This window comes from Falco naumanni, chromosome 13 (assembly GCF_017639655.2).
Source record: "Falco naumanni isolate bFalNau1 chromosome 13, bFalNau1.pat, whole genome shotgun sequence".
NCBI classification, from domain to species: domain Eukaryota; kingdom Metazoa; phylum Chordata; class Aves; order Falconiformes; family Falconidae; genus Falco; species Falco naumanni.
The window spans coordinates 22,826,567-22,842,127 of record NC_054066.1 but is presented as its reverse complement, the minus strand read 5'-3'; the positions used below and the strand labels follow the sequence as shown (position 1 = coordinate 22,842,127).

Sequence of the window (15,561 nt, the reverse complement as noted above, 5' to 3'; positions counted from 1 at the left end):
TTCAAAGGAAAGGTGACTAATCAATCACCATCTTGTGGCTGGCCCAAGAGTAGGTGTGTGTGAGAAAGAAGATGCTTCAAGGAATTTATCTTCCTTCCACTGAATTATGTTACCATACAGAGTTAGTCTTGTCTCCGGTAAAATTCACTGCTTCACGCTGGTGTCTTCGAGGGGCAGACAGAGGTGAATAAGGATAGAAGAGGTCTGGCAATGGCTTCAGCTAGTAGAGAGCAAAGCTGCTTAAGTATGCAAGAAAGCTCCTGCTGCTGCATTGTCACCAGGAGAGATGTTCCTCCTACTGCAGGTCGATGCTTGCTAGGCACGATCTTTATTTGGGGGATATTTTAAAGGATGAAATGGCATGAAAAGCTAGAAATTACGTTACTGGCAAAAGAATTACTGCATCATTCATCTAACCAACATTTTTATTTCAAAACATTTTCTCATGTCTTTGTCCATGTTGTCCTTCTACCTACAAAACTCTTACCTCTTAAGGCTATTAAAAAAAATAAAAAAATACTACAATCACATAATGACAAACTAAAAATCTAGAATGAGAAGTTGTATCAATATGGACAGTGTTAGGCTCGGGGTCTGATGGAAAAGACTGACTCTTTCAGTTCAGCTCTTTCCCTGATGATCTTATTGCTGTTGTCTTAATGTCTGTGGAGTTGCTCTGCTTGAATAATTTTTCATAATTTTTCAGTTTTCTCCACAGAAAGCGAAGATAGTTTTATCAGAATGCATAGTCTTTGTAAAATGTTTACCAAAAATGTAAAGGCAAATGAAGAAAAATACAGAGGGAACCTCTTCAGTAGATGATACAACTAGAGACTATTTTAAGTGATGACTGTTGTGCTTCCATTGTCTCACCTGTCGAACCTGTCTCTTCTGTTTTCTAAAATAGGAAAGGGTCCACCTAATGGGGGATGAGGGACCGTTAGGGAGATTTGTGCTTGAATCGGAGTTTATGGGAGTGCATACTGAGCTCCCTGTTTCTAGTTTCTTTTTTTGATTGTTCAACATCCTGGGCAGAAGGGATCACTAACAGATGAAGAGAAAGAATAGATTACAGATTTCTGTAGTAACTAATAATTCTGGAGGCATGTCTCTAACTTCTTTTATTGAAAGCTGTACCATGAAGTACTATTGCTACAATAACAGTGAGCGCTTTGCTACTGCTGTAAAAGAGGCTGGCATGGATTCCAGGCTGTGTGGAAGGTGAAGTAAGCTCTGTTCAGATCCAGCCCCAGAGCTCTGGACAGGCTCTAGCGATGGCAAAGATTTTGTGTTAACCAGTGAAATCAGTTACGTGACGTCGGGTCAGACTATTCCTTCCTCCCATCAAGTTCTCCATATTCCAGAATCTCTTCAGACCTTCCCATATTTTTTAGATAATCTCAACAGTTTTCCAGGTTTTCTTTTGAGATGCAGTTTATTGGGAAACCACTGTACAAGGTGAATGGTTTACTCCACCCTTTCCTAAAAAGAAGCAGCTTTGTCCTGTGCATGGGATTTCCTCTTTTTCTCCAGGATTTTCCATCCCTGCTGAGAGCACAGGAACCATGTTCACAAGTTTTTCGTGGTGTTTCTGCCAACATTTAACAGAGTCGAATGATCAAAATGTCTGTGTGAAATATGGCACAATTCAGGAAAACCTTCACTCTAACCTTTGTAAAGACTTGGGATAATGCTATAGCAAGGATAGTGGACAGGGACCTATCCAGAGCTCCTGTTTAAGTCTTGCTGTTATTAATTAAAATAAAACAATTTAAGAATGGTTAGCGATTTCTGAAATAAAAGATAAATGGTGCTGCCCTATAAAAACCTTTAGATGGCTAAGCAATGCAGAATACAGTATCACATTTAATGACCAAATGACAATTCCAAAATATTTAATGCATTAAAAAAAAAAAAAAAAAAAAAAAAAAAGCCTGAAACAACCAAGAACTTGGTTTTCTTCCTGGTATGACTTTATTAAATCTGCTACCTGAATCACACACTACATGTCTCTTGTAAGATAAGTCTACTTTCCAAAATGTTAGGTGATCAAAAAATGGAAATATATACTTGTTTAATCACATAAAGCTGTGCTGTTTTCACATACAACCATCTTTATATTTCTCTTGGTCAGTCATTTGGGCCACTTGAATTTGTTATTGCTCAAGTATATTCTTGGTTTTCATTGGAGTTCTTTTCTGACATCTGAATGTATTTCTAGTTTTAGAACATATTTTTTCCACAGTCCTTTTTCTACGGATGTAATTTAGAGACCTATACCTCGGTGTAATGACTCAAAACAGCAAAATTCATATGATATAGGAAAGGTGTCATTTTCCTTTTCACAACTGCATGTTTGGTGCTGCGGGTTTTATAGAACGCTGCTTTAACGCTTGGATTTGTGTTTACAGCACTACGTGGTTGGGCATCTCTATGATTATGGTCAAGTATGTGATGTTTGGCCAAGCAAGGGCTATAAGTACTCTATGAAACAGCATTTATTATACTCTGGAAAACAGAGTTTTCAATACATTTCTGAAAGTTCAAGTGATCTCTTGATGCAGTGAATGACCTCCTCTTGTACATATGTGTGATTATCTGCATCTTTGAGGTAGATATCTATTTTATCTTCACGTATCGATATACTTGCAGTAACAGCAACATATGTTTTGTGTGTTTGGATGGCAATTGTCCATAGAGATACAGCTAGCCTGTGTATTTCAGTATGCTGTGCATGATCTAGTATGAAATTTGGTTGGGAAACAGGCTTCTGATCCTGTGAAAATGGTGCTGTTTCAAAATGTGTTTGGAATCAGGGCAAAAATTGGAAACCTGAAAATTGTAAGGCTGTTTTCTAGATATTTTTGTTTTGACATAGCCAGACTAACTCTAAACATGAAACAATTAAGCAATGTTGAAACACTGCTCTCTAGGAAATTAGAGAATCAAATGTATTATAGTAAGAACATGAAATACTTAAATAATATTTAGATTCAAAAGCACTTCCATGTAACAGTTTGCTGCATTTGACGCACAGTCTTTGATAGACAGTGCTTGCATTCCCAGGACATTGTTGTTATGACCTGTTGTTGCAGGCAGGAGATTATTTCCTTCTCTGGTTGTGTAGGTGCAAACTCATCTTTCTGTTTTTCACATAGAGCCGACGGACAGGCGGAGGGGATGTGCCCAGTGCCATTCAGTAGCCTCTCCTGCCCCGTTGAGATGAATCCTTCCCCACAGTAGCTGCCTAGCTGGCAGTTTCTGCTGCTGCCTGCAGAGCTGATTTGTATATAAAGCACTTCTAGGTGCCTTCTGTAAGGTGCAAGCGTCTTCTCTAAAGATTTAATGATTTTAGCTGCTATAGGAGTGAATGCCAGGTTTTTGTTTGGTCTATGATAAAAAGGTCATTGAAAGAGGACGGTCTGCAGCCTCTGGATGTTTTGCTTTCATCATTTGTGTTTGAGAGTAGCCAATAAAACCTGTGCCTCACTGCAGTCCGGACCTGGGAATCTTTTGAGTTCTGACATAACGGGAAATTCTGCATTAGAGCTATTTCATTGCAAATTTTAAAGCTGGGTTGAAATCACACCATTATGATTAACTCTGTACATATGTATCTTATGATTTATTTTTTAAGATGTCACATCACAGCTGAACAATTCTGTTGTGTTTAGTTTATCTTTAGTCTATGTAATTTGTAAATTTATATTTGCATGAATAATTCTCCCTGAATAAGTTAAACCAAGTAGGCTGGCAAATACAGATTACTGTTTCTTCTTAGGAAACTATGATCAATGTGGCTTTATGCTTTAGGGACTAGTGCTACTAAGTATCTTTGCAGTTAAGTCTTATAAAGAGGGGTATATAAATAATATTAAACACTTATATAGTTGTCACAAGTCAGTTGACGAATGATCAGCATTGCTTAATGAAAGTTTGACTTAATTAAATTTTTGATAAGGTTTAAGCATCAAATGGTATTGTATCCTTCGATGTTTTATAACCAAAGCAATGTTCTTAGAGATTTTAAAAAATAGTAATAAAATACCTATATGACTGAAAATAGTAATGTTTTATTTTAGAATACTTGAAAAACTAGATCTTCATTGAAATCTAATTAGGAAAGATGGGGGGGGGGGGAAAGATTTGTTGTTTGGATACCTTGCTGGATATCATGAGTTAAAAGATTAATATTCAAGTATTAGTTTTGCCTTTTGCTAAGGGGAGACTCTTAAGCATGTGATTTGGGACAGCGGGTGGGAGGGAAATATTAATGAATTGACAGGAGGAGTCTACAGGATGAGCAGTACCAACAGGGAACGGAGTTATGTCAGCTCAGATTTGGCTGGGGCTCTGTAACCATAAAACACAGAAGAGGTTCTCTTCTGTAGGCTATAAAAAGGCTTCAATCTTACTTCAGTCTCGCTGGGAGTTGGTAGGTGAAAAAACCTGATATAAGCTGTAAAAAGTAAGCAAGCAAACAAGTTAAGCCTCGGTGTCTTTTTAAAAATGACACTGGAACAGCAAAAGCATCCTATAGGAGAAGCTTCGGTAGATCCTTGCCTGGAAGGGAGCTGCGTTAGCTGGGCAGATGGGGCGAGGCGGCAGAGCAAGCGTGTACAGCGTGCCTGTGGCTGAATTCGCTCTGCAAGGCCAAGCTCAGTTAAACTCAGGTTAAAGCATATCTTTTTTTGCTCATGTTTTGGTACAAAGTACAGTTTTAGCTGCCATTGTGATGCAGTGTGCAATTTTATGTAATAAAAACTAGGTACTGAGAATCTTTTTTGACTGTTAACTGACACTATGAGTCATGTTGAATTACTCTGGAATCCTATTGTATGAGCAGGAATATTGAAGTAAAGAAAGAAAAGTTCTATACAGTAAGGTGCTGACAACCACGAAGACAAAATGTCATGAATCCGAAGAGAAGTGTTTATAGGTAAAACCCGCTAGTTATATAATGACACACAGACACACGCGCATCTTGCTATGTGGAGCAGTATTGAAGTTCTGTGATTTAAGCCTGCCCAGGTGCTGCTGGTCAGGTGCATCTCTTGGTATTGTAACAGAGCAAAATCAGCTTCAGCTAATCCAGATACGTAATGATTTGCTTTTTTTGGATCAGGCAGTATATTCAAATTCAATTTGCAGAAATCAGCTCTTTTTGACTTGCCTCACACAGTGGCCCAGAACTAAGTTTGGTTATTATTTTGCAAGGCATACAATTATTTCTCTCATTCCAGTTTTGTAGTAAGACAAGAAGGTCAAGGATAGGGAATCCTGTGCTACTAGAAATAGAGCCTGGGTAAGCTGTGTCCAAATTTGGCCAAGAATGTAGGAGGATTTGCTTTCAAATATACAGTTTACTCATTTGCAGGATATCACAGAGACATTTCTTTGTAATTACCCCAAATTTATCTACAAGATTTCTAAGATAGTTTGGGAATGATAAGTATCGTAGGACACACAAAACACTGTAAGTAACATTTGCTACCAAAGGCGACATGCTTGGATTGTGAAGTGATACCCGTTTTTTTATAAAGTAAATAGAGAGTGGAAAGCTCACCAGGGGATTTCAAAGACAGTGTTATTTTGAAATTAATGTAAACACTGGAGTGTGGTGTTTGCATAAAAACTGAGTTCTAAAGAAAGTTTTTTTTGTTTTATAGCAAAGGCAGCTCTATGAGAAACTACTCTTTCATATGAACCCCCACCCCACCCAAGGGCTCTCCTCGTAAGAATCTGTCATCTGCCTCAGATTATTTCCTGATTTTTTTTCTAGCTTGTGTTGGACTTGTCTTTATTTTATTAAATGTTGAATTACACCCTTGGTCATGCTTCCTCAGATCTTTTTCCCTTTTGATAATGCTAAGGCTAACAACATAAAACAGAAAATAAAACTTGCTGCACTTGCACTTGACTTCAGTGAGTCCTACGCATGAAGGAACAGTGACAAACCCTACTCACACCGAGTGCCAGTATTGTAAAAGAAATTGACGGTTGGGCACGTTACTTTCTTCGTTTAACCATCAGCACTTAGGTAGCTAGAGACATCCATCCGATAGTCATTAGCTGCATGCCACAAACCCTGCAAACACAGAGGGTCTCTCTCTGTCCCTCTTTTTAGCTAGAACCAAGTAAAGGACAAAGTTTGAAAGATATCTTTGAATATTAGTGGTTTTTTTTGTGGAAAAACAGTATGTAAAAGGTGGAAAGGTGGTTATGGTTTATTTTGTCTCTGGTGTGCATGCTCAGTAGGACAGTGAAGGAGGCTGGGTGGTAGCAATCACAGGGAAACAGCTGTGGCTCCCTGATTATCGAAGGGGTGCTTTGGGCTGCAATAGAGCAGCAGCTCCTGTCAGAAAGCAGGGCATGCTTTACACCAACAAATGATTTGGCATACTTGGGCACAGCTCCGTTATCTTCTCTTTTCTTTCTTCCATTTCTCTAAGTTTAGAGAAGACCTGGTTTTATGTTTGCAGCTTTCTTTGCATTTGTTGATGTCCAGCTTTGATCTACAACCAGCTTGAGTTTACTTTTATGCTCTGCTGAATGCTGCCTTCAGCCTCAATTTTAGAGCTGTGCAAATAAATTATAGTGAAGTGTTTAATTAAAGTTAGCCTCATGTCCTGATTGCAGACTGCCGTCTTCTCAGATACAATTTGCAAATATATTTTGGAGTTTTTACTTCGGGCAGGTTGACTAGTTGAAGGTTATTTGCTTGTGATTGATCATGCATTGGATGTTTCTGTTACCTTTCTTTTGTGAACAACCTGAAAATAGTAGCTGGATGTTGAAGGGCAAATAAAGGGCATTGACTTGAATGAAAGAAGGGATGTGGTAAGCCTGAGCAGTCACAGAACTGAGGAGCTGATACTTCTAGTATTACATACGTGCTTTTTGGAGAAATTGTCTTAATTCTGAGGAATAAGTAAACCTAAATATATTGCGTGCATAGTGTTTAATATTTAGTTTTCCTCAATACTTGAGGTTTCTTTAGGTCATCCATTTCTGACACTCTTTGGTGGGTAGGTCAGAACTGGCAGGAATATGAGCTTGACTGTGCTACTGAAATCAGTCGCTTCCATAGCTGCAGCTACTACGGTCCTGACCTCCCAAATAGTCTTGAGTAGAGTAGAAGCTGTTAATTAATATGAGTTCACAGATAGCATTTGATAAGTTTTATTCATAATTGGAGGTTACTGAACTATGGCAGTGGCAACAGGTAACATGAAGAGGAGATTTTTCACCACAGCCATTCTATATGCTACCTTGGTTTTGTTTTCTGCATAAGTTTACACCGTTCAGATATGATTTGAGGTTACTCAGTGCTGATCTTTAATGTATTCTTTTAAAAAATAATAGTAAAACTGTTTGCTCAGGTGTGGTGCTCTTCTGCCCTGGGATTCCCAGCCCTGATAGCTAGAGCAGATGCATTTAAGAGCTACATTTTTATCTGCACTGACTCCATCTGCACTTTGGTGGCTGTGGGAAACATCCTTTCCTGGGTGTACTAGCTTGGAATTTGTTTTGTGGGGGGTTTTTTGTGGGTTTTTCCCATAGTGTTTGTCTTGTCCTGTATGCCCCTGGCAAATTGGCCACAATCAGCCTCTTAGCCAGTGTATTGGATGCAGATATACAATGCTGTTATTAAATTCCTTTCCTCATTCAAGGAGACTGAATAATAATGATGTGATATGACAAACATATTTCCATTATTATGTTTGACCTATTTAACTTTTTTTTTTAAAAATCACCTCAGCCTTTTCAAAGAAAGCAAAGTTTTAAAATAGTATCCAACAACTTCAAGACCCCAGCTGCCACCTGCTTCATACAGTTATTCATACTTTCCCTTTCCAAGACCTGCCTTACCGTTTTTCATTTGTGACTGGATGAAGTATGTTGTTTTATTCTCTTGCATTTTGGAAATAAGTAGAAGAAATTGGGAAAAGATCCTTGACTGTTTTGATTTAGTCATTTTCAGAGTGCTTGTCTTTTCTGTTTTGGGGGAATTTTATCATAGGTTTTAAGATAGTACATTTACAACTCATTGAGCATCATCTTGGGACTTAGAAACTAATAATAAGGCTAACATTAAATAATTACTTTTTCTAAAAATGCTTGTTTTATTACCTACTCCTACTTCATTTCATGCATGGGGGAATACTACTGAACTCCATATTGCACATTGCAATTTGTTCCTAAATAGTCATATCTTTCAAATGGCATAGCATGAAACAATTTGAAGAGTAAGTACCTCATTCAAACGGATAAAACAACTCATTCTTTAGCAGTTTCCCAGGTTTAGGGTAAGAGGATTTACCCTTGCATGTCTAAACCAAGTACACAAGTGCTCTTTTTCAGCACCTGATAAAAGGATGAGTTCTCTTTTGTTTTTGAACATAATTATCCTATCAAAGGAAAGCAGTTTATCAAATATGGGTAGTTAAGGGTGAAGTATTTTGCTTTTTAAAATCTGGTATGTATAAAATGAGGATTATGTCATGTTGTAAGTATTTCTAAAAAAGAAAAAAGAAAGAATAGGAGATTTAATCTTTATTCATTTTTGGAGGTGTTATTAATGTTATAACTAAAATAGGACTTTGTGCAACATTAATGGCCTGTTAATTTCTCAGTGGGTAATTGAGAGGGTAGCACTCTTTGGATTCAATAGGATTCTTAAACATTATTTTAAAGGTGTATTTTTTCAGTAGTTTATTTTATGCTAGAAGTAAAGGAGCCAATTAGTTAAGCCCCAGTCTATTAAATAAAACCAAAACTAAACTACTCTGAGCTAGTGTTACTGTACTGTATTTGATGAGATGTTGTTATTAAGCAGTGAAAGTATTTTTCTTTTAATTAAAAATTTTGCTCAAGTATTCAAGTGTAGAAGAAAAGAAGGGGTAGAAATATTTTTAAGAAATATTTTCATAATTTAATGTTTACTTATTAGTTTCTGGACTGCACTGCCAAAATGTTATGACTTTGTTCTAAACTGTTGTAGTGAATTATTGACTTCATTTGGCAGAGGACAAGCCGTCTGTACTTTTACTCAAGAGAAGATATTATTCTGGGGTTTTTTTGTCATTTTAACTGAAGTTACATCAGAGATTACCTGTGCAAACCTCCAGCTGCTAGGCTATATGTGATGCTACCAGGATTTGATAGCTTGCTTTGGTAGACACATGCAATATTTTTACCCACAATTCCCTCAAAGGTAAATTACAGGTAAAATGTTTGTGATGAGAAGGAGAACCATTTTGAAGTTACAGTGAAATAGAAGCGTGCAAGTACCCCTAAATTTGGACAGTAGCAAGAGGCTTAGGACATACTTATTTTTGGGCAAGTGCAAAATAAAGATATATTGAGTTTTTACATATTCTTCATGTGGAAGATCTGTAATGAAAGCACATGCAACTCTTTGTTATATTGTACCCAGCTACTTTTTCATTATGTAATGACTTCTTACATGTACTCTCAATGTATGAATGTATTTGATAGCGTTGGCATTGGGGCTTGCTTTTAACATTTGGAGCAAAGAACGTGGTTTGCAAGTGTTTGGGGCAGCAGGGAGTCAAGTTCTGGTTCTCACATAATTAAAAAATGAGCTGTGCTTTTGTAGGACCTTTTATTCAGCCTGCTTTTGTTGAGCTTGCATGGGAAAGACCGGTGAGCAGCTCTTGAAGATGCAGTCTGCATCCATAAATTAACTAAGAACATCCAAGGGCAGTTGCTAAATGCATTAATAATTGTACAAGCATGTAGTTTTGTTGTTTACAGAGCAGTGGATAGCACCCCGGAGGAGCAGCTAGTGAAAATAATGTGAAGAGAAGAGGCACATGAATGTAGATGGGCAGGGATCTCATTTTCACACAGGCGTACTGTAGGAGCAAATGGTTTGATACTTCATTATGTTATATCTTTGTGTATTGATTTTGCCTCAGGAATATTCAGTGTAGTTTCTCTCATACAAATGATGAAAGCTCTGGTTTTTGCTTTGCTTGAGGGTAAGTGGGAAAAGCATTGGGTCCAAAGGAATTAGATTTGAGGTCTCCCTGAGAAATCAGCCTAGGTATAACCTCTCAAGTCATAAGACTTTTGAGACACGAATAATTATTGCACTGAAGCATGTCTATTGACACATCTGTATGTAGAAATTAAAATAAGCCTTAAATCTACAACATTTGTGTAAACTTCAAGGAAATACACTAGCTAATACCCTTTCCTCATCTGAGGTGAACTCTTTGTAACCAGGGACGTGAGATTATGTAAAATATAAATTAGCCTCAACTAGTATAAAAACATCTTTACTTGATTTCATCATACTTTTCAGATATGATGGTCGCACAGGGAAATGTTTATATTTGATTTCAGCCTGTAGTCACCATTTGAATTTTCTTATGAAATAGTTGTCAAGTTCTTTAGATATTAAAATTGGCATATATTTTAGAAGTAACTGTATGAAGCACAAGGTTTTCTGTTCGTACATTTCAGTATTTGGTGTTAAATCTGATGTTTGTCTTCTCCAGACGTGTTTTATAACTTTGGCTGACCTTTCTAAATACTTGGTTTGTACAGCACTGATGATGTGTTACAGTCTTAGAAACTTGTTACCTTGAAAATTTAAAAGAATACATTTAAGATGGGAACCTTGGAAAATATTTTGCATGATTCCAACTTAAATGTTGAGGTGCAAACTCAGACTAAATGTTTAGATACAGTTGTATAAGGTTAAATACTTTCCAAAAATACCGGTGTTCAGGAATCTAGTAAAATTTCACACATCCTACATATCCAGAACAACTGATGCTTGAAATCAAACAGTTTGCGTAGAGATGCCCAAAATCAGAACTGTTGCCTTTGGCAATGAATCTATACTTTAGCTACCAAAACTGAACAGAAAAAGAAACTTTTCCATCTTGTACTGCCTCTCTTATTTTAATTTTTAAACACTCATGTAATATTCTTGTGTCTTCTTGTATTTCTGTTTTATGTGAACATTGTCTAGGGATTTAGAGGTTCCAGAATGTCTTTGATGGTGTTATGAGAGCTCCATAACATTCTAAAATAATAATGTACAAGACTGATTATCCTCATACTTGGTCTTCACCAGAATATATTGCTAGAAATGCATGATCAAAATGCCCTTGGTCATTCTTTAATTATGCATATGTATATTTAAAAAAAAAAAAAAAATCCTTGAAAACACATCTTGACATATTTTTCCATCCCTGCCAGTGCTTGACATTTAGTAATAACTTTGACCTTTACTACATATTCTTGCAGTGTCCTAACTGAAAAGTGAACATTTTCATGCTCTAAACACTTTTAATTTATTTGAAAGTGACTCTAAAAACATTATATATATATTTAAAAAAAAACAAAAAACGTTTGCAGTCAGAGTGGTGTAGTCTGTTATTACTATGGTTATCTGAGTATAATGTGCGGATAACTGAGGGTTTATAAGAAAATACTTGAATACTTAAGGTAAGGCTGCTCAGGAATCATATGAGACCACATATGAGAACACAGTATATTAGTAGAGTATGTATTATCTATATATTTACATGAGTGACCAGGATAATGAAACACTCATTTTCTGAAATGCTTTATAAGACTCTGATTCCTTTTAAGAAAATTAACAGAAGTGAGTTATTATCCATTATGTGGTTTTAAATACATTCCTGTAGCTAACAAGGGGATATTCTTATGAGAATCGGCACCACTTATTGTAACTACTGGCAAAAAAACCCACTTTTTTTTTTTTATCACAACTGAGGAATTGTGAATGAAAACTACAAAGATACAAATCTGTCAGGTTAAATTCTCAAGCTCTTTGTTATTACAGGTATTCCTGGTTAGGAGGTGGGGGTAAGCTAATGGCAGAACTCTGCTCAGGTACTTGTACTTATGAAATAACCTTGTTTCTGTAGAAGGAGCACCCCAGCGATGCATGGTTGTAGGTATAGCCTGAACTTTGTCTTCTCTTTGCAGGCAGAACTTGTTGATATACAGTATGGGACCACGGAAGACCTGATTCGGATTCAAGCTATTACAAATGTGACCAAAAAAATTGCACTTTTGAAGCTAGGACAATCGCCTTTGCTTTATAAGGTTAGTCAATTGCTTGTTGCACTTTGGCTGAATTATTTGGGTGGTTTTTTTCAATTTCAAAATACCGGAACGAAGACTTTCCCATTTTATCCCAGTAAGTCATTATGATTCTTCCTTAATACTAGCTACTTCAATCCGCCGTGCCTTTTATGTGTTATAGTTATTTATTTTGCTGCGTATCTTACAGTGCCCCAGTAGTACACCATATTTTCTTTGTGTGTACTATAAGATCTTTTGCAAAAAAAAGAAATCCCTAAAAGAAATAATAAAGCATGGGACAGGGAGGAGGAGGCAACCAGGATCAGGAATATTTGGATCTCTCTGCAAAAAATGTACGTATAACACTGCGCTGAAATCTTGTTTCTGTGTAATGGTAGGTAGGTCTGCGGGCTGCCTTCGGAGCATGCTATGAGGAGGGGCAGAGCACAGCACACGCTCGCCTGGCCCCAGATCCCAGCCTTCCGTGGGTCTCTCCCATCCCACGGGGCTGTGTCTAAAGCCCAGTGCTTTGGGCCTTGCCATGGATGTGCTGCTGCCAGCATTGGGATTGCGAGACAGTAAGCAGTACCATACACTGTAGGAGGGCTAATGCTGATGTTTATTCATTTCTTTAAGAAATGATACTGTAACTTGATTTCATCGTGGCATAATGTGGAGACATAATGAATGGTCTGTGGGGAGTTTGCCTTTCTGCCATCCTTGCCCACCTCATAGGGAAGAAAGGGAGTGAGAGCTGGAGAAGAACATTAACTTCTGTGGTGTTTTCTTATATGTAAAATGTGTAAGCAGACTACCCTGAAATAGGCAGAAAGACTTTTTTTCCCCCTGCCATTAATGGTCAGTCCCTTCTGTAAAATCATGAGGATTTGCTGGTCTGTGGATAGAGTACCAGCAGTTCAGAACAAGTGTTTTTCTGCCACTCCCTTCTTCCTTCTTCTTTGGTTGCAGGTATGTGTGGGGAGGGGGGTACATGGTATGTCTATCCCTGTTCTTTCTCCTCCGAATCCAGCACTGGCAGAGTGCAGAGATGCAGCTCACTAGTCCGCTTACATGTTGAGTCTATTATGTCTAACATATACACTACATTTAAACTCTCAATGTCCAGGAACTGCCTTCTGTTGCAAATATTTTATAAACAAAAATGCTGTTTTGCCCTTCAGAAAATACACTAGCCCGATAAATATTTAAACAATTCATTCCCAATTCACAAAAGCAATTATAAAAGAACAGTGACTCCAGATCTTATAATTAAGATAATCAGGATCTGCTCTGTTGGCCAGAGAAAGCACAATTTGGAACCACAACACAGGTTCAGAAAATAACCACTTAATATTTTTTTCTATAAGAATAATTCTTGTCTCAGTCAATATACCATTTTCAAGTGAGTAGCTTTAACTGTTTATTTAAATTATATAGATGCAATTTAATTACGCCTGTGAAAGGTCAGTTATCATTGTTGGAACTTGTCTTTCGGTGCATCATTTCCACCAGTAGAACTTATACTGCATTTCACCACTAACTGACAAAAACAATGAAATAGCAGTTGGAGCTCACAAAGTAGGAATTTGATGAAGATGCAAAATTTGCTGTAATAGCACTGTCTACAGGGTCTGTGGGATGGACATTTTACCAGTTGAAGTGGTGTTCCTCTAAGCACTTACTATGTCTAAATTAGCAAGTAGTGCAGCCTGAGGGAGTAGGAAAAACAGTTGGTACTGAGGATAGGGCACATCTCAGGAGCTTTTATTTTGAGTTGGCGTAGTCTCTTCCCAAGAACTAAATGCTAATTGGCAGCTGAGGTGTATTAGCCACACTTCTGGTTCTCATCCACTCTTGCAGAAGAATCCATTTTGCACGTTCTGAATATGTTATACAATATGAACCAAAGCACGTTATGATCAGGAGATTGACTTCAAATGCACGCTTGGGATCTCAGCTAAAAATGCAACTCCCCAAACCTACTGTTTGGATTCTGATCATGCAGGTGGAAAGTTTGCCCTTTATTTGTTATTTCTGCTTTTTGAAGTTGTAAACTCTTTTTTTTTTTTTTTTTTTTTTTAGAATATTAATTGTGTCTCTGAGAGATAATTGTAAGCTTTACTTTTCTCATAAGTATGAGAAAATATGTGGGAAGATATGAAAAATGGATTCTTCTTTTGAAGGAATATGTGAGGTAAAAGAGAAAAACTGCCTTAAACAGCCAGTCCTGCTGATTTAAGTGGGCCCAGTATCCTATTACTGAATCCACTTGTATCTTTTTTCCCCTAATGTTTATGTTACTGTACTTCTGAGTCTCTCATTTCTGTTTCAGCAGATACTTCCCTCTGCCTATATTTTTCTTATCTCTGTCTTCCACGTGCTTGGTTTTACATCACATTAAAACAGAAGTCTAGTTCATAACAGAGCTGTTGTTATATATATATATGTATATGTATATATATATATATGAAACTGGTTTTCTTTCTAATTTTTGCATTTAACTTGTACTTTCACATTTTAATGTTCTATAATTTCTCATTATTATTACCTTTTATTATAAAAATGTTTTATTCTGGATTTGGGTCTTATTTTTCTAGATCCTGCACCAAGGTTTCATCTTCATAGCAGAGTTTCTAATCATGTCTCTATTTTTCAGCTTTGCATTTTCCCTTACATTGGTATGCTTTTTACCTCTTTTACTGCCATCATCAACTGATGTTTTTCATGTGTTCCTATTTTCTCCTTTTCTGTTTTTTAATTTGCCTTTTTTTTTTTTTTTTAATATAAAATGTTCTTTCTTTTCACATCAAGTCCATTGGGAAAAGCCTGAAAGAAATAATAAAATGCTGCTGGCAGAAAACTCACCATGAAAACTGAACATTTCTTTAGTCTTTACATCATGTTAACGGAAAGAAGTATATTCTGGTAAAAAACACCATGTAGTTGATGTACGAGGTAGTAAGTTGTAGAAATAAGCCCAAGTGATGGAAAATTGAATATTTTGTAAAATAATTTTATTACTGACAATATTTTTGTAGTTCAAGTTTAGTTTGGTATTTTATGGAGATTGGATAGGGTACAAAATTTGTAGGAGGATCAAGGCTGAAAAGAATTTGAAGCTTATACCTTCAGTCTTTCAGGCTAGGCCCATCTCTCATATCTTCAGACACACTGAAAACAACAGACAGGGTCCAGAGCTTGGAGGAGTTTGGAATTGGAATGTACAGGGAATCTGGAGTATGCAGAAAAGCCTAACGTTAATGTGGTGTTAGAATATGCAGTTGAATCCTCAACATGAATAATTCTGATTAAATTTGGTAAGGTTCATAAATTTAAGCTGCTTTGTGAGAGCAAGATTTGTAGAAATCTGACCTTAAGTTATTTTTGTAATTTTGTAATTGAATATGATTTTTCAGATGTTACTGGGAACGTTGTATTTCTGTTCTGCTGAAACAGAACATGCTGTCC

General features: G+C 36.9%; 1 protein-coding gene across 6 annotated transcripts in view; it reads left to right on the top strand.

Moving 5' to 3' along the window:
• NAALADL2 (N-acetylated alpha-linked acidic dipeptidase like 2) overlaps positions 1-15,561 on the top strand; it is a 496,311-nt gene that overhangs the window by 270,642 nt on the left and 210,108 nt on the right. For all 6 annotated transcript variants that reach the window (XM_040612990.1, XM_040612992.1, XM_040612991.1 and 3 more), the window contains one exon: positions 11,995-12,114. In XM_040612990.1, coding sequence (XP_040468924.1) covers positions 11,995-12,114 — 120 coding nt within the window. The remainder of the gene's footprint in view (positions 1-11,994; positions 12,115-15,561) is intronic.